Source organism: Alligator mississippiensis, chromosome 5 (assembly GCF_030867095.1).
Source record: "Alligator mississippiensis isolate rAllMis1 chromosome 5, rAllMis1, whole genome shotgun sequence".
In the NCBI taxonomy this organism is placed as follows: Eukaryota; Metazoa; Chordata; order Crocodylia; family Alligatoridae; genus Alligator; species Alligator mississippiensis.
The window spans coordinates 183,899,921-183,927,698 of record NC_081828.1 but is presented as its reverse complement, the minus strand read 5'-3'; the positions used below and the strand labels follow the sequence as shown (position 1 = coordinate 183,927,698).

The window sequence follows — 27,778 nt, the reverse complement described above, 5'->3', positions numbered from 1 at the left end:
CTGAATTTGATGCAAATTCCTTTTTTGCAAATTCCCTGCCTCTCCCTTTTTGCAGAGACAACATACCACATATCCACTGGTATGTGACACTGTATGATTGTCATGTTAAATTTCAGGTTGGAATGGTTAATCACTAGGAACTTGATACATGCAACAACTGCATTGTGCTGAGGTACTTGTATCTTTTTCTGTGGTCACTTGTGGTTAACATACAACTGACAAGTACAGAAGAAACGTTGTCAGAAACACTGACATTCCTATAGTGTTTGAACTGATTTAATATATTTACACATGGGCACCTACTATATTACTTTTTTCTTTTGTGATAAATTGTAACCCTTGTGAAGTGGCAAGTGTCCTGGGTATAGTGCTCCAATCAGTTAGAGTTTCATCCCATTTTTATTTACCAGCAGTTTTAGCCTTACTTTCCTTGCTCTTTGAAGCAGGCAGAGGATTTTTGCCCATAACCCTTCTGCTGCTGGTTTGTCTTTGCCACTGAAGCTAGAAAGCAGGAAAAAAATTCTAACTATCAAGTGTTAAAGCGATGCTGTAGCCGTGAATGTCCAGGAGTTATGCAAGAATTTCTTAGAGTGATATCTTTTATTGGACAAACGCTCTACTTAGGATAGAATGTGACAAGCTTTTGAATGCAAGACTTGATTTGTCAGGTCTGAACAGAGAAAGCTGCTCAGTGGTGAGACCTCTCATGGTTCAGACCTGACAAAGGATGTCTTGCATTTGACAACGTTTCTAACTCTATCCCAAATATACAGCTGCTCCAATAAAAGACATCACTCTAAAAATTCTTGCCTATAACTATAAAGCTAGTGAAAGACTGTCAGAGGCTACCAAGGGATGCTGTGGAATCTCATTCATTGAAAGTTTTTAATAACAGATTAGACAAACATCTGTCAAGGGTAGGCTAGGTATATTGGATGGATACATGATGGATGATGGCGATGGAATAGATGATCTCTAGAGATCTCTCTGAGTCTACAATTCTATGAGTCTATGGAACCACTTGTTTTTGTTATTGTTTACTCTATTACTGTCACATATTGTACAAAATTGCATCATTTGAATGACTGCTTGCTTCCTCAACTTGGTACTTTTCTGTTTGGAAGCCCTACATTAATTATTTCTTTTTGAACAATTACTATATGGGACTCCGTATGCAGAATATTTGGCATTAGAATTTTTTTTTCTCTACAATCACAAAAGGTCTTCCTTTGCACATTGTCTATTTCTTCTACTTTACACTTATGCTTTTGCTTTCGTGTGAATGTTGGGGTTTAATTGTATTTTTTATTGTATTTTTTTATTTCAGACCAAGTAGTAAATAATTTGTGTTTCTGATCTACTTACACTCTATTCTAAATGAGAATTTGTTCACTACCTTTGCAGATATCTTATGGTAGTTATTTTGGACACTCAGAACATTCCATTAACAATGGAATGCCTTTTATTTCTATTACTATTCTGTTATGAACCAGTTAATCTTTTAAGATTTGACAATCTTATAAATCGTCTCTCTCTTGATTTAGCAATATAGTAAACCTACTGTTTCTCTGGATTCTTGATTACTAAAGATACTTTTTATCTGGTATCTTTTCTGGATCAAAAATACTTTTGGAACATTTTAAGAGTCTATACCACTCTGTCTAAACAGAAGCCCTAAATTCCCAGTGGGATTCACCACTGAATTCTACCTTGGATGGCTGCTTCTCAAAGCAATGACATTTTTATACACATGTATTGGGTTGTTTTTAGGAGGTTTCTTCTGATTCTGGAACAAGTGGATTCCAGTCGACTACAGCACCTGGCTTGACAAATGGTGGTTCTAAGAAAATTCAGCCACATAAAAAATAAACCAAAACAAAACAAAATGGGGGGGGGGAGGAGGGGGGCAAGTCTTAGATATTCTTAGGACAGCTTTTCTGTAAAACATGTGGCCGATAACAACTACATTGTTGGCATGGTGCGTTAGAAGAATTATATCTTTATTCATTGTGGGTAACTTGCCTAACCCACTTGAGACTTTTATTGTTCCTAAGTAAAAGCCATTTCAAACTCATGCTGATAAGGCCTTTGTAACCACATAATCACATATTCCAGCATTAGGCACTATATACAATTTTTCTAACAATGGGTGCCAAAACCCCAGCATTCATGGGCACCACTTCCACATGAAATTGAAGTGCTTGCTTGATGGAAGGAAATATATTGGTAACAATTTAGATTCATTTTTCTAAGACCACAATGAAGGATAAACTGGAAATGGCAGTTCCTAAAAATATCAGATTTGCATGTCCTGATTTTATTGGCCAGTTAAAGATTCAGAGACCAGGTAAAACAGCTTTGTTACTATTGCCAACTATGATCAAACTACTTTCCCATGTCTCCCTCCTCATATATATGCACAAACCTGATGGAAAGGAATCTGCCAAGATCACATCAGTCCATAAGACTCAGTCTATTCAGTGTGAACCCACGACTGGGAAATATCACTGGGTTTTAATGTGCAGTAGCCTATTTTACTGCGCATTAAAGTGGCACATAAAAAAAATGTGCTAATACACTAATGCACAGTAAAATAGGCTACTGCGCATTAAGTGTCACTGTGAGGGGAGAAATGCAAGGTGAGGAGAAAGCCCTGGGAGCCACAAATAATCTGTATGTACCACGGCTAAGAGAAGGATCCCAGCTGGAGCAGGGAGCATCCCACCACATTTCCACAGTAAGTACTCCTTCCAGATAGGTGGCGGGACCACAAGGACAGGTACTTCTGGCCTTGGAAAGGGGCAGCTGGGGAGAGACCTCAGTGTCCGGAAAGAGGGGATGCAGGAGGACTCTCAAGTCCAGGCCATCCCACAACAATTCATGGGTGAAGAGTGCAAGGCAGCTGGCCCAATGGGTCAGAGTACCACCAACAAAAGGATAGAAACTCGGCTACCGGGAACCGGTATGGTCCAACTGGACGAGAACTTAAGCATTGAGGACTGAAGCAGGTATCGAAGCCGATGAGTTGCTGCACCGGCTTGGTGTAGGCAGCACGGTTTTTCCAGTACCAAGGGCAGGACTTCCCCACCGCTGAGGCAGAGAGATCACCCTTCAGCCAAACAGTTTGTGAAACAGTGGACTTAGCTTGCATGGTTTGATGTTTCTCTTGAGACCTTAGGGGTTTTTTGTTTGCTTTGTGGTAACTGGGCCCAGGCTTATCATAGGTAGGGGCAGTGGTGCCAGCCAGTAAGGCTGAATTGATTTAAACAGATTAACTCTGCGACCCCTAATGAATTGATTTAAGTTAACTGACTCATGGATCCCACTGAATTGATTTACATGGATCTCTAATGAATTGATTTTCAGACCTCTAACAAATGAATAGTGGCTGAGCAAAATCTCAATTTGTATAAATAACAAGCCTACCTGAAGTTATTGAAATTATGGACCGGTAGCGAATTAAATGTTGGAAGGAGTTCTCCTCCTGAAGTTAGGCCTGGTACAGGTTCTCCAGAGTTTGAAGTCTACACATTGCTTTATATGACCTAAACTGGACAGCTACACAAGTAGTCATTCTAATTGCTATATGAAGAAGGTGATTTACTTCCAACATCACATCCCATGGGCACAACACAAAGACCCAGATATATAACATACAGGAAGTAGTAAGGGGGGTGCAAAGGGAGGCAGAGCTCCATGAAGAAAATCCTCTGAAGGACAGGCCAGAACCCATCAGCCAGCTCCCAACCTTAAAATATCCAAAGATGTGGTGGGAGATAGCATAACACTGGAGATGGGTGGTGGCAGTGCTGACCTTCACCCTGATGATGCACTCTGGTAAGATGTTTGGCAGGAGAGGGCCGAGGCCATAGTGTACCTAACCCCGACAGTCACGTAAAAAGTGTGCATTTGCGCTACTGTGCATTAGGGTAGTCTAATATACATTAGGTTAATACCTCACATTGGAGGTACTAAATTTAATGCACATTAGGAAAAGTGCATTAATGCACATGTAGATGCACCCAGTAAGAGCAACACTGAATCCAGGCCAATTTAAAAGGAAATGAGAAACAATCAATAATTATTTCAGAATAGCATAGACTTACCTTAATTGTTGTACGTCAATCTGATGATGGACATAGCACCACCCTCACTTACAGTTAAGGATGTTACCAAAAGAGGAAGAAAATACACACATTTTTGCATACTTTTGAAACTAAAAATATTTTTGTATCTTTTTTAAAATACAGGTACTGCCATACTGGATAAAATCTGTGGTCTATCTGCTTCAGTATCTTGTATTGTCTCTGACTACAGATGTTCAGAGGAAAATGCAGGAAACTGTAGCGAGCAGATACGGTCTATGGCACTTCCTGGATGAGCAGCCTACTTTTAACAAAGAATAGCCTGTCTCTGGCTGCAGACTTGAACCTGGGATGTCAGTATAGCTATTTACCTTGGCCTGCCATACTACAGCTCATTCCAAAGACTGGTCAAGGCTGACCTGAAGCCTCCTGCAGGGTCTAACTCTCCACCAGCTCCCTACTCACTGCAGTGTCCAGCTGGGGTTAGTTAACCCTCCACTTCCCACATACAAACACTTGAACATGAAGCCTCTGGGCAATACAGCTCTATCTGACTCTGGATTGCTCTGCTGCTCCTTCTGGCTTGCTCCTAGATTCTGCTCTAGGTTTAATCTCCTGGGTACCTGATTTGGCTCACTATTAATCTGGCTCTCTGTCTACTTGGCCAGTGCCCTTGACTCAGTGTGTTTTCTGACACCATTTTCTGGTTTACCTCCTGGTTCCCTGACCACCTGACCAGATTGTCTCCTGGATTCTGCTCATCAATCTTGAGCTGGGTCAGCACCTTAATCCCCACGTGGCCCCAGACCTGGCCACCCATGTCTTGATGAGAAAATAAGCCCAGAAATATGAGGTACACCCTCTGAATTTTTTTCCCTCCTGAGTATTTCATTTTATAAACGCAAGGCATTCTTATTAAAAACTTAAAATCCAATACTTCTTTGATTCCTGCTAATTTCTAATTCCCCATGACATTCAATGGCAATGAACTCTAGTCTCATCATGTGAGCAAATAGTTATTTTTAAAGAGTCGGTATAATAGAACATTAAAACATCAAAAGTATGTCTATGCATGTATTAAGTATACTTCTTGGTATACTGTGATAGTGACTTAATTTTCCTACAAAGTCTACTGCTTAACTATTTTAACTACAGTATTGCATTTACAAATAAATTGATTCTGAAGAAGGTTTCTTGATCACATAATAATACAGAACATGCTTTTTTGTTATCAAGTAACTTTATTTCCGTTATATTTCCACAACAGCTATCTCCTCCTGCTTTAGATCCACTAGCTGCCTTTCTTTTGGCTAAAGTCCTTTATTTGTAGAATTCAATTTCACAGTACTATCTCTGTGCCTCAGGGACAGAACAGACTATCATCACTTTATGACCTTCAGGCTAGCAAGATGTGATTATCAGAAACCTCACTGAAATCTGTTAATAAATAAGACATGGGGCAAATATAAATCACCAGAGGTTGCATTTCCTGTACCCCTTGTAACTGTGTTAAAGATGCAGCAACGGATACTACCTCAGAGAAGTGCTCAGTTATTGGTCAGGTGCAGCAAGAGAAGAAGAGCCTGCTCGGGACTATACACTAGCTAACAAGTCTGCACTTGGTAATGAAGAACAAAGTCAATGAAGAAAAAAGCAAGACATATAGCAAAGCAAATGATGGAAAGTCTCTGGTCAGTGTGTATGGGAACTTAATGTAACCATATATAAAGGAACAGTTTGCCCCATGTTGGGTAGGATCTGAAACCACAAAGCCACAAACCACAAAACCATCCCAATAACTTCTCTTGCCAGTCCTGGGAGTATGGGAAGAATCGAGGAGACAAGCTGGGCTGCAAAGCATGGCTCTAGTCCCCACATCTGTCTGCCTGCACAGAGCATGCAGCTAGGAGCATGGGAGGGCAGCAGCAGCAGTTTCTGAACTGGGTAGGCAGAGAACATCAGATAGTGGGAGGAGAACATTTACCTCCTTACACAAAGACTAGGTGATTCAGCATCTTTAATGGATCTTGCAGCACTCCAGTTGATAATCAGTGAGCTAATAATATCAACCATTTTTCCTCCTAGTCATGAATTAAGTAACTTTGTTGACACAGAAGTCAAAGACAATAGCACATAGAATCCCTAACCAGTGTCATCATTTCTGGTGCCTCCTTGTTGAGGCAAGCACAATAATCTTTCATCAAGACCAGCTGGAACTGGCAACTGATTTAGTCCCATCTGCTAAACTACCAAGTGACACCTATGCAAAGCCTTTATTAGCAAATCCTGAAACTCTAGTTTACCTCAGATCTATCTCCCACCTATGTAAAAATAGCGAAAGCTGTTGTGTATACAGAGTACAGACATTTAACTATGACAGAGATTTAAATCACAGCATACTCAAAAAGTGTATTGAATGATTGGAGGTAAAATCAGTCTGCAGTGTTGTCATTAACATTATTAACCACGTTTGGTTGTTCAGGAAGTAGACATCCATCAAGCAGGATTCCTGTACATATTAGCATGGTCTTTCCTTCAATCTCAGGATAAACTCTGGAGTTTTTCACAATCACTAAGAAAGGAAGGCATAGGAAGCTGTTGAATGCCAAGTAGAGTGGCTACTGTGTAAGAACATCTCAGGTCTCTACTATTTCCATCATAAGGGTAGTGATGGAGTTGCGCCACTGGTAACAATTTGCAATTGTAGCCAAAGCCTAGGAGCAGCAGGGATTAGGTCAGGAATGATTCATCCTTTTACTGATGAAACACTAGTAAGATCATAAGTAGGGACCTACCTAATTCACGGTGGCTGCCTGCCAATTTCGCAGGCAAGAAGAGGGACCCGTCAGTCGTTTTGTAATCCCCCATGCCTTTGATTGGCCCAGGGGCCCCAGGGAACCCACACTTCACTGCTGATTGCCTACGAGGGCTGCCTGCCATGTGGCCCTGCCACTCACCACTGATTGGCCGCAAGGGCAGTCTGTCATGCAACCCCACCCCTCACTGCTGATTGGAGAGGGTTTGGGCCACATGACAGGCCGCTGTTGCAGCCAAATCAGTGGTTAGGGGCACCAGCCATCTTGCTGGCAGCCCTTAGAGTGGGCAGCCCCTCCCTCTCTCCTTCCCCTCCTGGGTGGGGAATCTGCTCTTGTAAAATTGTCCAACCTGCTCCTGTAAATTTCTAGGGATGGAGATTTCACAAGTTCTTTAGGTAGCCTGTTCCAAGGGTTGACCACCCTCACTGTCAGAAAGTTCTTCCTGATCTCCAATCTAAATTTCCCTGGCTGAAGCTTGACACCATTACTCCTAGTCTTGTTTCCTACAGCCAGAGAGAAGGCCCATCTCCATCCTGTCTGTAACTGCCTATCAAGTATGTAAAGACTATTACCAAATCCTCCTGGTTTTTCTTCCGAGGCCCTTCCCGGGGGGGGGATTTCTTCCCAGACCCTAGTTCTTCCACCCTTTCCTCACAAGTATTGCATTCTAGGCCCCTAATCATTTTTGATGCTCTGCACTGTATTCTTTTCAATCTGTCCTTCTTGAATTGTGGATTCCAAAACTGGACATAGGACTCCAGGTGAGGCCTCCCCAGTGCTGAACAGAGTGGAAGAATCACTTCCCTCAATTTGTAAATGACACACCTGTTAATTCAACCCAGTCTACTTCTTTGCAACAAGAACACACTGTTGGCTCATACTCAGCTTATGGTCTACTGGATGCCAGGTCCTTCTCTAAAAGTACTGCAACCTAACCAGTCATTGTCTAGTTTGCACTTGCACATGCAATTATTCTACCCCAAAGGCAGGACTTTGCACATGTCCTTGCTGAATCTCTCCTGACATAATGAAAAAAATGGTCCATTATCAATCAGTCATTCTGGATCCTAGTCCTACCCTACAGAGTCTCTGCAACTCCACCCAACTTGGCATCATCCACAAATTTGCTAAGTATGCACCTAAACCCATTTTCCTAATAATTAATGAAGATATTTAACAATACCAGACCCAGGACAGACCCCTGAGGAACCCCATTTGATACCTCCTCCCAACTAGTCATTCAGCCATTGATGACTACTTGTTGAGTATGATGATCCAACCAATTATGTATCCACCTTACAATACTTTCATCTAGTTTGTATTTCCCTAGCTTGTTAATAAGAATGATAATGTTGTAAGACCTTGTCAAAAGCCTTACTAAAGTTAAGGTATATCACATCCACTGTTCTCCACATATCCATAGAGTGTGTCACCTTATCACAGAGGGAAATCATGTTGGTCAGGCACGACTTCCTCTTGGTCAATCCATGCTGGCTGTCCTGATTACTTTATTCTTTTCTAGGTACATCACAACAGATTCCTTAAGGACCTGCTCCATGATCTTTCCAGGTACTGAGGTCAAATTCACTGGTCTGTAGTTCCTCAGATACTCCTTCTTCCTGTTCTTAAAGATGAACACTGTATTTGTCTTTTTACAGTCATCCAGTACCTCATCTGACCCCCCTGAGTTCTCAAAGAGGACAGCCAGTGGCTCTGAAATGACCTCAGTCAATTTCTTCAGTACCCTACGGTACATCCCATCTGGCCCTACCTACTTGAAAGCATCTAGCTTCATAAATCTCCTAAGAGTTGCAGGAGAGTGGAGTGAGAAGGTGACATACTGTTACTCATCTTTACCAAGGCAATATTTTAAAGACAGGTACTGACTACCATGACAAGGGGCCATCTCAAGGCCAGTCCAATCACTAGCCTGCCCACCTGTCTAGGGCAGTCCACTCACCTGACTCTCCTGCCACGCATTTTCTGGAACTTAATAGTTGTTCACAGGCAGCAGGTTGCCCATTTACTGCCCCCATGGCAAGGGCGTAATACACAGTTCCAAACCATACCTACACCGTGTCCCATGCCTCATAGTTGGCATCTGATCAGCTGACTCTCATGTATCCCTTTCCAGGGCCAAACTCTACTCCTATGCTGGGCCTCCTTCACAACCTGTAACTGGGTCCCCGTCACACTGCAACTTTTACTGGCTTGTACCCATTCTCACCCCACCACAGTCCACATGTACTCTGCCCTACTCTATATGGCCCTTCAGGCCTCCTGCCCCTACTCCATACAGCCCTTCAGGCTTCCTCACTCTTGGTCCTGGCCCCTAACAGACCTTCAGGCCACCAAATTCAGGCCCTACTCTATGACGTAGGGCAACAGGCCTACTATCCCAAATTCTGGGCTGACTCCAACCCCTGGACCTCCCTGGCCTCAGGCATCCAAAACTCAGCTTATGGCTCAGTCAGGCCTTAGGTGTCTGTTAATATGCTTGGACCCCAAAACTGTCCCTTCTATAGGGTAAGCCAACAGGTCACAGGGGCTGAGGCTTTCCAGCACCCTATACTCACCTTTCACTAGGGAGGCACAGGTGTGGCATTTCCTGGAGACTGCCTCATCACAGGCAGCTCCACCACACCATCCAACCCCAGCAAGGTGTAGTTTCAGGTCTTACCTAGGACCAGGAACCTCCTCCATCCCCATAGTTCCTACTCCGAACTCTAGATGTTCTGGGAGCTGCAGTCTGTAGGCTGAGTTATGTTGTTCCTCTGGCTCCCTAGATGTAAGTGCAAGCTCTGCTCTTAGGCCCTGGGCTTATACTGAGGCTGTCCAGCCCTCCTCCAATCCAGTGGCCCCTTTCAGTCAGTCATGTAACCACCTAACTGAGCCAAACCACACCTGCTGACTACTCAGAGCCTGCCTGGAATCTTATAAAGTGGCAGGCACAATCTGTGCTCTGCTATAACTACATTTCATTCATCTGCACCTAGTTTTAAGGGCCAAAAAACATGGTGGCAGTAAAGGCACAGTTAGCTGTACATTAATATCAATACCCAGAAAAAAAGGACAGTTTTGTTAAAGATAGCTTTAGTTCAACTGACACAATATTGCTTGAATCTACTGTGTGCAATTTTATTGTAATTTAAATCAAGTTGTCAAAATTGGAGAAAAGAAAAGCTAAGCAAAGTCATCATTCAGTAGTCCATCATTTCCAATACCACCATGAAAGAGTACACACCACAGCATATCCAATTATCTCTATACTTTTCTTTAAAATCCTATTCTTCAAATGTTCAAAAACATCATTTTGCCAGAAATACAACAACTAGTTAATAGGTGGCCCTCAAGTGGATTATCTAAACCAAACTTCCTGAAGTGCCTTTTCTTATCTGATTGCTTATTCATACATTCTTTGCTCTAACTTCTTCCCTCCAATTGCTCTACTCTAGTTCTCTGTCACTTCATGGTCTTACACTTCATGCCAAACTGCATGCAGTGCTGTATAAAATTCTGTAGCTTGCAGAGCAGTGATTCTCAATCAGGGTGCCAGGGCACCTAGGAGTCCTGCAAGATACTTTAAAGGGTGCCAAGAGATGTTAGGAAACAAGACAGATGTGAGGAGATAAGCACAGGTTCAGGCTTGTCCCTGCCTGGCCATTTTTCTGTACCCATTATCAGGACCCTCTGCAAGGAGGGAAGCACTGTAATAAATTAGTTTTTTAAATGGGATACTGCTCAATTTACAAATGTTATGAAGGAGTGCCTTGAGTCTAATCAGGATGGAAAAAAAAATATTGATTTGTTATAAAATCTCATTTAAATAAAGTCCATGTTTTTATTTTTTTTTATTTAATTATATTTTTTGTTTGTTACAATGCTTTAAAAAAATTAAATTTATATTAAAATAGTTTAAGTTATGTTAAAGCTCAAAGATGTCATCATGGAATAGGAATTATAACTTCTAATTTTATAGGTCACAACTAGCCATGAACTATAATAGGGGCCCAATCTTACGGGGTTCCCAGAGGCTCCTGTAAAGATTAGTAAAGATGAAAGAAAACCACTCTACCCAACAGGTCTCAGTGCTCAGTCAAGAACAGGGGTGGGCAAAATATGGCCCACGGGCCGCATCTGACCTGCCAGTTGATTGGATCCAGCCAACAGGCAGGCATCCATCAGTTCATTCTAACAAGCCCTGCCCACAGCTGTCCCTGCTGCACTTTGCCTGGGGCCGAGTCCTGCCTGAGGCAGAGTGTGCTCTGCTCCCAGCCTCCCCCACCAGTAGGCACAGCTTTGGGCAGCAGGTAGGGAGGAGAAGCTGCAGCTTTGAGGAGAGTGGGGGTCTGCCCACAGCTCACTCTGATCCTGCCCACACACCGCACCATATCCACACCCCACATACACCCACAGATATCCCAACACACCTCACACCTCAACCACACACATCCCACACATATACCCACATCCCACACACCTACACCTCCCCACACATGCACCCACACCCCCTCACACACCCCACCCCCCTCATCATAGCCGCACACACATCCAACAGTCCCACACACATCTATGTGATACCCCAAACACACCCCACCAGTACCACACCCGCATACATGCACCCAGAAGTCCCACAGACCCCATACCTCAACCACACCCATAATGCCGCCACTCCTCCTATGCCCCCACACTGCACCTGCACCATACCCACATACCCCTTATCTCTCCACACACAATATACAAGCAAACTGCCCCAACCCCAAAAGGAGTACTTCCTAGGCAAGGGGAAAGACTCCTAGTGGCAAAGGTTAGGGGGCAGGACTTCCAGTCACAAGATGGTGGCCAGGGGGTGAGGCACCTGCCAAGGGTGCCTGCAGCCCTCAATGCCTCACCAAAACTCGTTAAGCGGCCCTCCACCTGAAATAATTGCCTGCCTCTGATCAAGAAGAACCCATTAAGCATCTCTGTGATACTTAGTTTCAGTTCTCAAACTGTGGATTTGTCTCTAGAGACCATAGGTACACAAGGTTCTTTGGGTAGATGTTATATCTTTTATTAGATCAACTAAATATTTGGAAAACTTTGCAAGCTTTCAGGCACAAACACCCTTTTTCAGGCATAGGGAAAGTCTGATGTCTCCAGATATAACATACTTGTTAACAACAAGATATGGAGATGAGAGAAAACAGATGTGATTACCCACCCATCAGCCCTATTGTCTCTCTGCAAGTTTGTGTACATACAGTCAAGCACTTACTCGAAAAGTGCAAAGTTTCAAGAAGTTAAGTGAATAAAAGATATCAAATAACAAGAATGCACTTTTTATAGAAAGTAATGACTAAATTGAGGCTTCCTGGCTAGTGGTTTAAATCATGATTTAAATCCATTTGATTTAAATCAAACCCACCCTGAGTCAAATGAAGAGTTTCTTCCTAAAAAGGTTGAGAACCACTGTTGTAGAGCTAACCCAACCCTCTCTCTGTATTAATGTGACAAATATTATTCAACAGTCATTTTAAAGAGTAATCTTTCTAAAAATAACTTTCAGGTGTCAGGGAAAATCTGGGATTTATATCTGAAGTCTTTACTCAAGAAAAAAATCACTTTCACTGGGAATTTTCCTGAATACCTCCTTCATTTTTGGTTACCAGGACTAAGAGGAACATTTACAGGACAGTAAAAAGTTGAAGGTGGGAGGAGAATATCTTCCTCAAGTGTCCACAAGAGTTCCTCCATGATGGAAAGATGATGTCCAAGGATCTGTGATCCCACAACAAGGAAAATGAAAGAGTTAGGATAAAGAATTGACTGGGGTGTAGCACCACACAGCCTCAGAGCCTGCAAAGAATTCAGTCCATCCCAGATTCTAAAAAACCCAGTGGATATAATATAAACAATTTACTTAGATTTCATACTGGGGTAAGGATTAACATCAATGGAAGTAATATGCTGGATTCAGCACCTTCCCTGGCACTGAAATAAAAATACCAAGTGAAAATGGAAAACAGAGAAATTCATACAGATATTCAACAGGAGCAAACAGCTTTTGGTCCTGCTCCTCATCTAATATCTGTTGATAAGGAATAGACAACTCTTGCAAGATCAGATTGCAAATCTGTATCATTTTTAATGTCCTTGAAAGCAGAAGAAAAACAAACACCAGCCCCTACTCATTCTTCTCACCTCCCATACCGACATACACTCCAAACGGTTTGCCTCAAAGCACGCAAGCTGGAGTGTTTTAATTCTGAGACAAGAAGTACTGTGAACGACTTACTATATCAAACAACTATCACTCCCATAGACACTTGCAACAGTCTCTTCCTTCCCTTTTTCACAATCTTGCCAGAGTCAAGACAAAGTTATTATTTGAAGATATTGAAATATAACTGACTTTGTAACAACATTGGTCAAATATCATTAAGTTGCCAAATAATATTGTAATATTAATTGCAAACCTGTTTAAACAAAGTCAACAGAAGAAGCTATAGAGAAAGAGGAAATAGTGAAGAATGCCACAAAACAAGTACATTTAAAAGGGATTAAAACAAGCATTTCCTCTGCCCACCCCTAACAGCAAGCAAACATCATGACAGGGAAAAAATTCTTAACTAAACTCCAGTGCTCACCACATATATCCAATGAGTTAAAGATTTCTGACTTTTCACAAAGATCTTCCTTCTGCCTTTTCTAAGAATGGGATGATCTTTCTCAGGCTGATTACAAGCTTGAGCAACAGCTACAAATATTCAGAGTTGACATATGTTTCCAAGTTGAGTGGTATGTGCTATGGTTTGTGTTCTAAGGGAAGTCAGGACTGGGCTCTAGGTTTGTACACAGTAACTAATTAATTGAAAAGTTCAGCATGATTACATCTTACATTATGGGTGGATCTAGTATTTTGAAAAGTGGGGTACAGATGGGGTGGGGTGTCATCACATATAACATACCACTCATTTTTCTCTAGGTGAAGAGAAACTAAAAGCTGTACTAATATGCTAAGGGGCCAGAGCTATACCATATTTTCCCATATACAAGACAACCCTGAATGCAAAACAACCCCCCCAATAATTAGATTCTACACGTGGACAATTTATAAATTTATTATAATTTCCCATGTGAAGAATCTAATTATTTGAGGATCATCTTAAATATGTCCCCTCCCACTACTAAAGGTGGTAGGAGGAGAAGTGATAGGGGGGCAGTAATGGGTCAGGCAGTGAGGGGCAGGTGAAAGGGGGAAGGCAGTGTGGAGGTGTTGGGGACAGACAGTGGAGAAGCAGCTAGCTTGTCCTCTGCTATCTCCCTCCCTCACTTACCCCTATATTGTGACCTCCCCCCTCCCCTGCAGCCTCAGGCTGTCCTGATTCCCCCTTCCACTCTGCTTCTGCCCCTTGGAAGCTCAGGCCCCTGGTCTCCCTACCCGACCCCCTTACCTTTGTTCCATGCCAGCAGGCTCTGTCCTTGGGAGCACGGAGTATGGCTCCAGCCTGGCTCCATAGCATTGGCTTAGAGCTGGCATTGCTGCTACAAGGCCAGGCTGGAGCTATGCTCCATGACTCGGGCTGTGTAGGGATGGAGCCTGTTGGCATGGAGCAAAGGTAAGGAGGAGTATGGCAGAGTGGGAGAGAGGGAAAAGCAGAATGGGGAGGAGACTGGGGGCTGTGCGGGAGGAATGGTGGGGTGTGCAGAGGCAGTGGGGATGGAGACAGAGAGTGGCTCTGGTTCTAGCTCCAGCTCTGGGTTGGGGCTGAAGCCATAGCAGCTGCCTATATACCTTCCTGTCCCACTCCCTGCCGCCCCTCAGCTGCCTTGTTCTCAATTGTAAAGCAGGGCGATTTTACCCCCCATGTTAAAAGGGGTGAAAACCTCATCTTCTAACTGAGTAAATACAGTATTTTTCAGTTCAAGATTGAGGGAAGAACAAATATAACTTCACTGGAGTGTGCATTCATTTGCTATATCAAATCTTTTGTATAGAAAAGTACAACAAACTAGGCAAAATAATCGTCAAAAACTTGTTTCTTTAGTTCTGTGGTCATTAGAATTAAATGGATATGTCTTTAAAAATCCAGCCTTCTTGAGCATTTTGATAGTGCATCCAATGCTTCACTGACTGTTATTTCCACACCTGAGTTGATGCTCACTTGAGGTAAAGTTTCCACACCTGAATTAATGCTTTTACTGGACTTAAAAACAGTCTGAAGGGTTATGAAATAGGAGCTATATAAGGACATAGACAGCAGAACTGCAGAAAAAGGATTCCTTGACTAATGGAACATCAAGACCATTAATGGCCTAATCCTTGTGTAGCTTTCACATGGCCTACACCTTGTGAACCAGAACCTGAACCCACAGCATGTTCTGCAAGCATATTACAAGCTCTTAAAGAAAACAGTGTTCAGTCTAGAGGAAGACTGATTATTCCTCATCCATTAAGATAAACCTTGCACAATGAAAATAAGGCAGTCAGATTTGTCAGACTCTTTTTAACAAAACTGTACCACACTGCCTTACCACAATTTCTCCAGATGGTGAACCCCTACCCCCCTACAATTACAAACAAAAAGTAACATCATTCTTCTTCTGCTCTGGTTTTTCTTCCTCTGTAGCTACAGCCCCATCTCCACAACTAATGCTACTGTTCCAGCTCAGAAGGAAACAAAAATGGAAACCAGAAGAATACCTAAACAGAAAACTGTAAATGCTATTTGTTTCTTTGCTGAAAAGTTGTTATATCAGTTTTATTAAAGTGGCTGGAGGTTTTTAACCACAACACTGTATGTATAATGCAACATTTTCTAAATAAGTTCTAGACACTCTCTCTCGACACCTGAAAAAAAAGACATTTGAAACAGCTTCAAGAAACTCTTGAAAAATTACTCACAGTAAATGGGTAGAAAGCCACTTACCCCCAGTTGCCACAGTAATTTCACGTAGAAAATGGCCATAAAATGGAAAATCGAAAGACAGATTCACTCTCTGTAAGGAAGAACACCAGAAAAGGAAATCAATGAAGTGTAGAATTGTGACACACAAAAAATCAAAAGCTATCTACTTCAAAAGGCGATTTGCCCACTGAGTGCTGCCTTCACGAAGGGTTTTTGAACCTGAAAGCTTGCTTAATAAATATTCTCCAACTATTTGGGTTGGTCTAATAAAAGATACCAAATTCACCCTAGGAACCTTGTCTGCCTACGTCCTTAGACCAACATGGCTACAACCTAAACCCCTGCCTTCAATGTTTGTTTTTTGTTTGGTCTTTTACTTAACATAAGAAATGCTATTCTGGGTCAGACCAATGGTCTATCTAGCCCAATATCCTGCCTCTGACAGTGGCAAGTATTATATGCTCTTGAGAGAAAATATCTAGGTTGGTATGTCTCAAAGGATCCACCTTCTGCCATACACTCCCTGGCATCTAATTTTCATTGGTTTAGGAATCTCAGAGAAAACAACCGTGACTGTTCTATTCAATAACTCCCAATGTGCCTGATCTCCTGAATGTAATACCTTTTTTGAACCTGGCTAAACTATCCATATGTATGACTTCTTCCTCTTGTTTAACTACCCTGTTAAAGAACTAGGAAGGAACTATTAAAATTATTTTGGGAGTTGGTGAATAACAGTTTCCTATTCACTTTATCCATGCCTGTCATGATTTTATAAACCGGAATCACATCCCTCCTCAGCCTTCCCCTTTCCAAACTGAAGTCTTAGCCTTTTTAGTCTCTCCTGGTATGGCAGCTGCTCTACACTGCTGATCATGTGTGCTGTCCTTCTCTGTACCTCTTCTAATTCTACTTCATTCTTTTTTGAGATATGGAGAACAAAACTGCGTACAGTATTTAAGATGTGGGCACACCATGCATTCATACAGTGGCATAATAATGTTTTATGCTGTATTTTTCTTTCTTAATGATGCCCAACAAGCTACTAGATTTTTTGGTTGCTGCTGCACACTTTTTAGAGAACAAGTGTCTTTGGTGAGAGACCTTGTCAAATCTTTTTAAAAATCCAAATATAATATACTAACCAGATTTCCCTTGTCTGCATATGTTTCAACACCTTCGAAGAACTCCAGCAGATTGGTTAAACAGGATTTCTCTATACAAAAGCCATGCTGACTCTTTCCCAGAATAGCACAAACATTCATGTGGTTGCTGATTATTGATTCTACCTATTTTCATGGGAAAAAAGTGAAACTCCCTAGGATTTAGTTAAATGATCACTCCTAGAGCCCATTTTGAAGATGGGTGTTAGGTTGAAAACTGACCACATATCATAAGTTATATACTATTGCCAAGAGTTCCACAATTTCCCATTTGAGTTCATTTATAAGTCTTGGGTAAATACCATCTAATCACAGTGATTTACAGTTTGTTAATTTATTAATTTGTTGTAAAACCACCTTTATTGTTACTTCAATTTGATTTAATCCTTTAAAAATAATTGATCCAGTGTAGGAATCTCCCCAGTAATGTCTATAGGAAAGATGAATGCAAGAAATTAATTTAGCTTTCCTGCTATGGCATTCTTGAATACCCCTTCTACACTGTTGTTATCTAATGACCCCATCCACTCTCTGTCTGACTTTCCAATTCTGAGGGCCCCTCAGACATTCATGTAAAGGTGATAAGATCTGATGTGCGATCCACCAACCATGCCTCCTGCAACACAACACATGTGTGGCAGGAGTCCTGATTGTGGAGTCCGGCATCAGAACCAATCATCTCTTACTGGTGGCGCCGGGGGGCGGAAATCGCAATCACAGCAAGTAGCAAGTCCCTGGAGCTGCAAATCCAGCTGCTGATGGGATTCACAGCCATGGCAGTGTGCCCATGCACTGCCATGGCTGGGAACCCCACAGCTGACAGGACTTCCAGTCACGGTGGCTCCCCACACATTATCGTGGCAGCATCCTACATGCTGCCATGACTGCCTCAGCTTGCAGTCCCGACAGCTGCAGGATTTACACTGCGGTTGGGGTGCTGTCATGACTGGGATCACTGTTTTCTTGAACAACTAGTTCTGGAGTCCACATGTTCAAATTAAAATAACTGGACAGAAACTAGCTATAAAATTGTTATACATTTTCCAATGCTAACTTTATACTTGGATAGACCTTTTATGCCTTCCATTTTCTAAGCAAATCCTTTTTGCCAATGATAGCTTTAACTTTTTGAAGCGTGCAGGGGGGAGGGTTTGTACTGCTTGGTACCCTTTATGATTTGCAGTATACAATTTTCCTGAGCCTCTACTATGTTTTTTTTTAAGCATCTTGCAAGTTGCCAATATGATAATTACTTTCTTGATGCTCCTTCTAACTTTTTCCTAACTAGTTTCCTAATTTTTGTATAATTTCTCCTTCTGAAGTTAAATTTTATTGTGGTAGATTTTTCTTGGCTTAATCCCCTCCTAATAAGAGGTTTTATTTGCTTATATTATATTCACTATTACAAGAACAATTCACCTACATATACCTCCTGAATCAGGTCCTGTGTGTTACTCAGGAGTAAAATTAGAAATGTTTCCTCTTATGGGTTCAAGAAAACAGTCAGCTATTTTATCTAGAAATGTTCCTCTTTGCATCTCACTTCAATGAATATTTTTCCAGTTTATGTAAAATAAACTGAAGTCTTCTATTATTACAAACAGCCTCCAAACAGCTAGTTCCATTTGGCAATGTGTAGTCAAAGTGGCTTGGGTGAAATTTCCACTAAGAAAGTTGGAAATTGCCTTTCTTGAAGGAAAAAAAAAATGTAGCAAAGATAAAATGGTATCTGCATATTACCAAATACACTGACAATATTTACTGCATTAGTTGTAGATTATGGCTCATACGTAAAAAATAGAAATCTTCAAATATATTTTTTCCTCAGCTTATTTCTACCTTGTCTTTAATTCGTATAGTACTTTTGGATAAAATCAAGGTATTTATTTTCACAGGAGAGGATTATATTATACATTTATCACAAATTTTTAATAACTTATTTGGCATAAAATTAATCACTGAAGAGTTCCAGTGACTTTAAATTAGATTTTCTTTCCTCTTAAATGCAAGGCAGAATTTTGAAGAGATTTATTAGCACAGGTCTTTTTGTTTGTTTGTTTACAACTGTAGTAACAAAAACCATTTTCATTTTGCTAATTGTACTAAGTTCTAATGGTCTTTTTATGCTCATGCATGTGTCTAAATAAATATATAAGTGAACAAAGCAAATATGAGTTTAAACATTTTTTTTTCCATAAGCATTTTTATTGTTGATTAACAAGAATTAATGTATGCAATTTGTTTACAGTGTGTATATTTTCTATCAAATATTATTTCCAATTACACGGTTAACAGACCAATTTTTCTGAACTAAACTTGTCTCAGAAGTGTGTTAAAGGATTCACAGTAAAATCATTACCTCCTCCAGAACTGGGGCAGAAAAAAATGCTCTGCAAACAAAAGAGCACTAAAGTAAAACATTCTACACTTTAAATAGGAATTGTGATCCATGTAACTATTTCTTCTCTCTTTCCTTTTCTTTGCCTTTTCCCAGACCTAAAAATAGATATACCATTTTTGCTTAAAATTCACTAAAGCCAGTTCCAACCAGATCAAATATGTATCTGTTCAGCTCGTTCACAATAGCTTTTACAATATTAGACAGCTTTGACAAATAATGATACCCCCTCAGGAGTCTAGCAGGCTTCTGAAGTACCGAACTAAAGTTGCATATAATTTTAAAATCTGTGGTATGTAAAAGGCCTGATCCAGTGCCCATTCAAGTCAATTGTAAAGCTGCAATTGACTTAAATTTTGCAGTGATCCACTACATTTTGAAACTGTAATAACTGTTTAATATACGTGCCTATTTAAATCTTTATACTGTAAAAAAGGACCAAACAAGTTTCTCAGGGCTGTTTTTGAAAAAAAGGTGTATATTACAGGTAATCCCAGTGAAAGCCAATTCTCATTTTTCCTGCTGGAATGCCCAGATCCAATTTTGCTCTATTTAGCACCTCTGCAGGAGAAAGACTCTATGTATAACTGACAGGATGTGTGCTCATAAAGGAAATTTTGCATGTACTAAAAGTCAGTTAGGAGATGTCTAACCTACCAATTATGGCATTAAAATACAAGTGGAATTTAATTTTATTAGGAAAAAAAATGGTGAGGAGATAAGGAGATATTTTAGATAGAAAGATATAGGCCATTTGATTCAAGTTTAGGAGAGAAAATAAAAACAGTATTAGTGGATTTTTTTCATGGTGCCAACACAATTCACTTGATAAAGTTCACTAACCACTGATAATATTGTGCAGAAGATCTACATACTTGATAGCACAATTACTTTGCTCCTTGTCCCTTAAAAACATGAGCAAGAAGGCCGATAGGAGACGTAAAAAGCTTTAGGAGTATGCCAGCAGCACCAACTTACCATTAGGTTAAACCAACATTTGGCTTAATACTTAATTTTATTTTTCAGGATGGAGAAAGGATAAGAGCATAAAATTCTCAGCACTCCCATTATGAGACATATAGAAAATATAGACTACCATTATGTCAGATACTGGTTTCATAATGCATCAGTTTTAGTTAAGATCTCACTAAGCAGTACTGATGTAGGTCTTGCAATAGCATTTAATAGGTACAGCTGTTTTAATAGCTGTAAAACTTGACAGTGACATTGTCAATGACCACTGCCTCTTTTTTCTCATTACTATTTTTTTCTTATCAATTTTTCCCAGAGGCTCTAATCTTCCAAAAGTTCTATTTTTCATAAAGAAATTAATGTAAAGACTTTTCTGCTACCCTATGGAACAAGAGGACCAAAGAGAACAACAAAATACCTAAACCCTCAAATTTTAGCAGTAATTCATTATGAAATAATAAAAGACCTGAGGATAGACTGTCTTGCATTCAAGAGCTTGTTTAACATTTTCCCCAATTACATAATTGGTCCCAAAAAAGTTATCACCCTAAGAAATCCTTTTTTCTCAAAATAATAAAAGCAATTTTAAAAGGAGGACAAAAACATCAGAGCATCTCAATCAATAAATGGGGGGATATAGAGAGGCAAAATTATTCATTCACCAAGATAGATGGCAATTTTGAGATTTTCTTGCTGCAAATCTAAGGAAAATGAAATGACCAAATCATAGGTTTACAAATTTTGCTTGAACTCCAAATAGTTTACAAGGGGATACAACAACATTCGACTTCCCCCACCCATTCAGAATCCCCAAATGATAAAAACCCATTGAACAGTAAGGTTTCGATAAAATCTGACTCCTAATGTTTTGGATCCTTAGGAAATCCTCAGAATCTAAATCACTAAAGACCAAATCCACATTGGCAAATTAAGCATTAATTGGGAACTCAGGTTGAATCAAAGCACCTAAATTTCAAGAAGTAATCCAGAATATCACTTCTCCAGATGCCAAAAGATTTAGTAGGTACTTAAATTCATTTAAGGCCTAGGTAAAATGCATCATCCCTAGGACTAGGGACAGAAGTTACACGTAAACCATTTTAAGTGATCAGAAATTGGCTTAAACCTGTAACAGAACAGAAGTTCAGTGCACATAAACCAGTTTCAAAATGAATGAAACTGGTTTAAAATAAACCTGGCTGAATGTAGTACCATACTTAACTGATTTGGGTCAAACCAGTTTACGTAACTTCTGTCCCAGACTCCTTCCTGATTTAAGTTAAATTAGAGTCCCCCAGCATTCCTGATGCTTTGCAGCTTGGGGGGGGGGGGGAGGAGGGGGAGGTGCTGTGCTCTCTGCTCCAGAGAGCCGGGCTGGCCCCTCTCCTCTTGTCTCAAGTCTGGGCAGGGGTGGGGGCATGGCCAGAGGCATGGCCCCCTGAGGCAAAAGGGAGCAGGGAGGGGGTTTATTCCCCAGTCCCCCATTCCCTTCCTTCCCAATCCAACAGCAGGGAAGGGAGCACAGGCAGAGTCAGTTGGCATGACCACTGCCATCTACCTTCCTCAACAAAACCTCATTATTGTCCAATTTCAACTAGACAGCTCATTTTTAAATATCATACACATTTTATGGTTTTACTTATTTCCAAAGCCACCATCCTGAAAAATAGGAAGATGCATAAAGCAATAAAATGGCATCAAATGCAAGTATAGTCTGATTATCTTTACTCTCTGGATGCAAGATTAGAATCTTAAAATAAGTATAATGAGTCTTCTGGATTTTTTTGACCCCTTGAACTAAAAGGATTGGTCCCAGAAAGAATTGTGAAAGCGATATTAAAAGTACAATGAATTATAAAGCCTTTTTAATGTAAATTCTTTTTATATTTTCCTTTAAAACCATCATGTGGAAACCAGTTTGCAGAAATTATCTAATTCCAACCTACCATTCCAGTTTAGCTAGCCATGAATCACATGTGGCTGCTGCTCGATCAAACATTCAAATCCAAATCAATTACTGACAAGGAAATAAATAAAGCTTTTTAAGTGGATTCTGTTTATATTCTTTCCGAGAGGACATAAAATAGATCTTTGGGAGAGCTAGTAGAACAGCAGCAAAAATCTACATCTGGGTCAGTACATCCAGTTAGATTTTTGGTAATAAGATGGTTTTTTATTTATCAGATTATGGATACAAATCCAGCAGAGGTAGAGTTATTCTTATTTGAGCATTTTTGTAGGTCGAAAGAAGTGAGCATAAATTATTTTCCTGTCCAAACACATGAGCAACTTAAGAGGTCAGGATCAGTGAAGGCATGTTTCCCAACATCTGAACATAAATCAGAAGTGCTGTTTGCCTTTATTAAGTAAGAACAAAACTTGATTCCAGCATTTCAAAGTAGTAAAATCTATATCTACTCTGAGGCCCCAATCATCCACTGGCTGAATGTGGAGGTGGAGTAGTGAACCAAGGCAGATTAACATACAGGGTTGGGATCCTCATGTACAGAGAGCATTGTGGCAACAACAGTTGAAATTATGATCAATTTTCTTAGAGACTTAGGAATGTTAATTGAAGACTTTTTGTCTGTCATGGTGAGCAATCTAATCCATCCACCACACATTCAGGCTGAAACTCTCTCTCTATTTTATAAACCATTGTTTTCATTCTTTCATACCTTTCAAAATGACCCTGTGGGTACTAAAATTTCTCATGAATAATCTCAGTGATTAAACTAGAAGTAATTGACTTCACAATTTAGAATATGCATTCACAGAAACACCACTGCCTAGATTTCATCCAGCATTAATAATTATGTTTAATTTCTTATTTGAATTTAACTCTAAACTTCTGGCCTAAACTATCGGTCGTTATTCTCATTTGGAAAATAATTAATTAAAACCAGAAAAAATTCTATAGACTATTTTATCCCAAATTTCACTTTTTCATCTTAGATCATGCAAGTGCTCAGGTGAAGAAGCCTTTGGTACAGCAGCAAAACCATTAAATGTTCTTATTTTCGGTACATTTTGTTTTTCTATTTTCTATACTAAAATAGTATATAAAAGTGGCAGATAATCAATTCAGCACTTTATTAAACTCATCCCAGATATGGACTTGCCTGAACCCCTTGTGTTTCTAATATCCTCAGTCCCTTACAGACTTTTTAGCTATCTTTTCACATTTAGCTAGAGAAAGATTGCCTCTATACAGCATTCTGTCAGCCTAAATCTTGAGTTACTGTTTTGTTTTTGAACTCCAAATTAAATCCCACAATGATTCTTCTGTCTCCTACTCTCCCCTGAACCTGTCACCTGCATAGTGGGTTTATTGGCTCTGGGAAATAATATGACAGAACCTACTGGAGAGAAGAATTCTAACTTTGTTTTTGTTCTCTCAGCCTCAGAAGGTTTTTGCCTGCATGTTGAAGAACCATTGAGCTATCAAATAAAATCAGTACTTGAATTTTTTCCAGCTGTCAGAACTCTCTCTCTTTGTTGCAAGTAAATGGGCAGGTAGACAAAACAAAATCCCTGTGAGCCACAAATCCGAGTCTTGATTTTCCTTATTTGATTAATGCCAGGATTGGCTCTTACATTTCCAGCACTAGGTTATATATGGGAATGCAAGTTGGATGTCATGTAGTACCCAATGATATTTATAAGCTACTGCTTCTTTTAGAACTCAAGGAGCATGATCAGAATTAAGGCAGGCAGATTTCTAACATGAAAATGAAATGACATCCGTCGCCTCTGTTATCATTTGACCAAAATTAAAAAAAAAAACCCAATAGTTTAAATAACAATATTTGGACAAGGATGTAATAGTTTTCAAAGAGAAAGTGTATCATTTCATATAATGAAAGTGGAAACAGAGTTGTTTTATGGCAGTCTTAAACAACTTAATCCTGAGCCCACTCCCACAATTATGGAAGTCAATAACAAAACTCCTTCTTATTCCAACATCAGAAGCTTTGTTTTCCACACTGCAGTTGGTGATTTAAATGCAGACATGACTTTTAAATTAATTTAGAAACTCTCCCTAAAGAAAATATCTTCTGAGGGACATTTGCAGTAGATGTAGTAACATGACTTGTGTTCCTTTATAGCAGCACACTGCAGACATTAGCAACTGAACCACTGTGAACAGTTACTCTATGTAAGTATTATTATGTCAGTCAAAGGCAGAAAATACCAATATACAGAAATCCCTTACTGCTGCTTGTCGATGAGTATTGGAGAGAATCCCATGGATTTTTACTTTGTCTTTTTCCATTTGGTCTATGTTCACCCACAAATCTCGGCTGGTAGATTCAAATGGGCCATAAGTTCTCGAGGTATAGTAATTATGATCCGTATCCTCCTGGGGAAAAAAAACAAACAAACCACAAACAAAACCAAATATAGTTTAAAACAGATGTTTTCCAGACATGTATAAAATTTACCTTTAAAATATCTTGAAATAATAAGGCTAACTGTTCGTTAAAGCAACAGCTGGGACTAAATTGATTCTATAGGAAGTAAACGAACAGGAAAAAGGTATAAAACACAAATCAATAACAGAAGATTATTTTGTTTTTACAAATAATACTCTTCCTCATTTTCTCATGTTATTTTCCAAATATAATTTTAATCTTTCCCCACAAAGTCAAATGTATAGCTACTGCAAATACTTTACTGAAATCTATAGTGAAATGAATGCTGACTTTCAAGTGAGTAATGGCTAGTGAATTCCCCGTGACAGCTGTTCTGCTTTAAAACAACAGCAACAAGCAGTTCTACTTTCAGTTAATGCCTTTAAAACAGTGGCATTTCTAAGGTGCTTTCTTTTTATTGACCTGCTTCCTACTAGAATGCCCACGGTTAATATAGAAATTGTTCTTTGAAATTTATGCTTTCAAATCTCCACACTTCCATTTCATCTTAAATCTGCATGGGTTATGTTCTTCTAAAAAAAAAGACCTCTGAATGCTTCATGGGAAACTGAGGAATCAAAGTCACGCGCTTGTTAGAGGTATCCAGCCCTATATCAAACTTGTCTTAATAAACATTTATTTCTTTTCAAAATAAGAGATAAATATATGTATGAGCTAAAGGAAATTCCCCAATTTTAGCAGCTCCTAAAATGACAGTACATAATGTTCATCTTCAAGCAAAGCCAAAAGGAAAAATGCATGTGCCTAAGTTTAGCTTTATTTGTATATGCCATTAGCCAACAAAGTTGTACAGTTTGCCTGCCAAAGTGGCATATCCCTGATGCTTCACAGAATGGTCTGGAAAGACTTACAGTACATATTTCCACTTTTACTATTATTTTAATAGGACACATGATTTCCAAGACTTTCAAAAGTAGTTGTGCACATACCTTAAGAGACCTTAACTGGTATCTCAAAAATACTCTCAAGTTGAGCAGCAAAGAACAAAATTACTAATCACTTCTGAAACTCTCAACAAAGTGAGCAAACTTTGGCAACCACTTTAATAAGATACTTTGGACTAAAATTACTGACGCTTCTAAACACTTTTGAGATCCTCAACTGGAAGGCTTAATAGATACATGCTATTGACCTTATTATGGGCAAAAAAATACCTGCTACTGAATCCTGTCGCAGACAAGTTCTGCACCATAGCATACAATTTAATCGCCCTTCTTTGGATGTCAAATTCTGAAATCACTGAATGCAATGGAGCTTAAGCCTCTGCCTCATCTAGCAGGCCAAATTTAGCCCGTGGGGCTCTGCACATCTCCAGAAATGTAGTAGCAGGAGAGTGGTGATAGCATTAATTGCCATCGCTTCCAGAGCCATGGCAATTAACACCGCCACTGTTCCCCCACAACCACATTTCTGGAGCCATGGGGAGCCATGGGGGCTGAATGGCAAGGTTTGCCCAAATTGCCCCAGCATCTGAAGTCAGTCTGCAGCTGAATCTGGCATGTGAGACCAGGCTGAAGCCCCATGTCATACCTTCAGATTGACCGCATGCTGGACCTGGCCTGCAAACTGGCCCCACACCATGCAGGGCCAGGTTAAGCTGCTGACTTAATATAAATATATACTATATAAAATGGTATAAAATACAGCAGTCTTCGAAAGCTCAGCCAAGAAATGTTGCCTTGATTAAAAGATGGTCCATACCCTGAAAAGCTTGCCATGTAATTTAACATACAACCAGTAGGAAGGAAAAGAAGAACATAAGCATCACATTAACAGTGAAAATGATACCTAGGTTTTGTGTAGTACTTTTTATTACCCACATTTTTTCAATAGATGGGAAAACTTGGGCATATAGGAATGGATTCTAAAGGTCATATAGGAGGCCTAACAGTAGTGCCAGAAATAGAACCCAGGATGGCTAGCAGGCTGTTGAAAAATTATATTATCAGATAATAAGAATTATATGATATTATTATATATTATCAGTATTGATTAGTTTTATTGGTCATCACCTGTTATTATAAGCCATTTCACAGCTAAAGTAATTTTCCCCCCAGAGAGAATAGTGGCTTTATGAATTAATTTGGATAAAACAAATTGATACAGCATAGAATAGGGTGCTCTTGGGAGAAATGAACTAATGGGAAGTGGAGGTTAGTATTAAAGCCATAATGGAGGGAATGTTTTGCAGGGCCTTATACATAAACAAAATATGCATTCAGCATGACGGGGAAGAAACAGGGACTCAAACGGTATGGATGGTATGGTTGTAACAGGTCAAATCAGTATTAGCAGTCATGTTTTAATTGGGCCCAGTGCAGCTCAACTGAGTGTCAGGAAAGCTATTTATTGAGAAGGAGACTGAAACATTTAATACAGGTTATAAGGGTATAGGTGACAGTTCTGATAGCTAGATGGAGAGAAAAAGGACAGGTCTTAAAGAAAACAATAGAGCAAGAAGCAGCAAGATTTGGAAATGATCTGGGTGTAAAGGTCTAGAGAGACATTATTGTGGAAAAACATATGTAAACCATGGGTCAAAGTTACTATAGGACTGTGGAGCTGTAAATGGTAAAAAAGAAATTAATGGAGCTGGCTTCCAAGATTTTCATTCCTAGCCTTTTCCCCTCTTTACAAAGAAACCAAAGTGGTAATTTAATGATTTCACAATATTTTTGTACTTGTAGATGTGAAACATCCCATGTAGATGGATACCTATGCTTACAACTGAAGATATTACTTAAACTAAAAAAAAACCACCTTTATAATTGCTAATAAACGCCTGGCATTAAGGTTAAAGAAAAAAATGGAAAATCAGTAGAAATGAAGCTGGATTTGACAGTACTGCTAAAACCTGTGATAGCTGCTACCTAGTGGATGCCTAACAGGAGGATGAGGGAGGAGGAAAGGGTTGGAAGAAGTGGAGGGGAGATTGGGACATTAGTCCTGTTGGGAGGGGGGTGTGCAAAATATATATATAGGCAACCATCGATCCTCTGGATCATGGTGTACATGGA

General features: G+C 39.9%; 1 protein-coding gene across 2 annotated transcripts in view; it reads right to left on the bottom strand.

Annotated features, from left to right (window-relative positions):
- Positions 1 to 27,778, bottom strand: part of PLXDC2 (plexin domain containing 2) — a 513,252-nt gene that overhangs the window by 199,473 nt on the left and 286,001 nt on the right. For both annotated transcript variants that reach the window (XM_059729061.1, XM_019497583.2), the window contains exons 3-4: positions 24,542 to 24,688; positions 15,814 to 15,883 (exon numbers count right to left, since the gene is read on the bottom strand). In XM_059729061.1, coding sequence (XP_059585044.1) covers positions 15,814 to 15,883; positions 24,542 to 24,688 — 217 coding nt within the window. The remainder of the gene's footprint in view (positions 1 to 15,813; positions 15,884 to 24,541; positions 24,689 to 27,778) is intronic.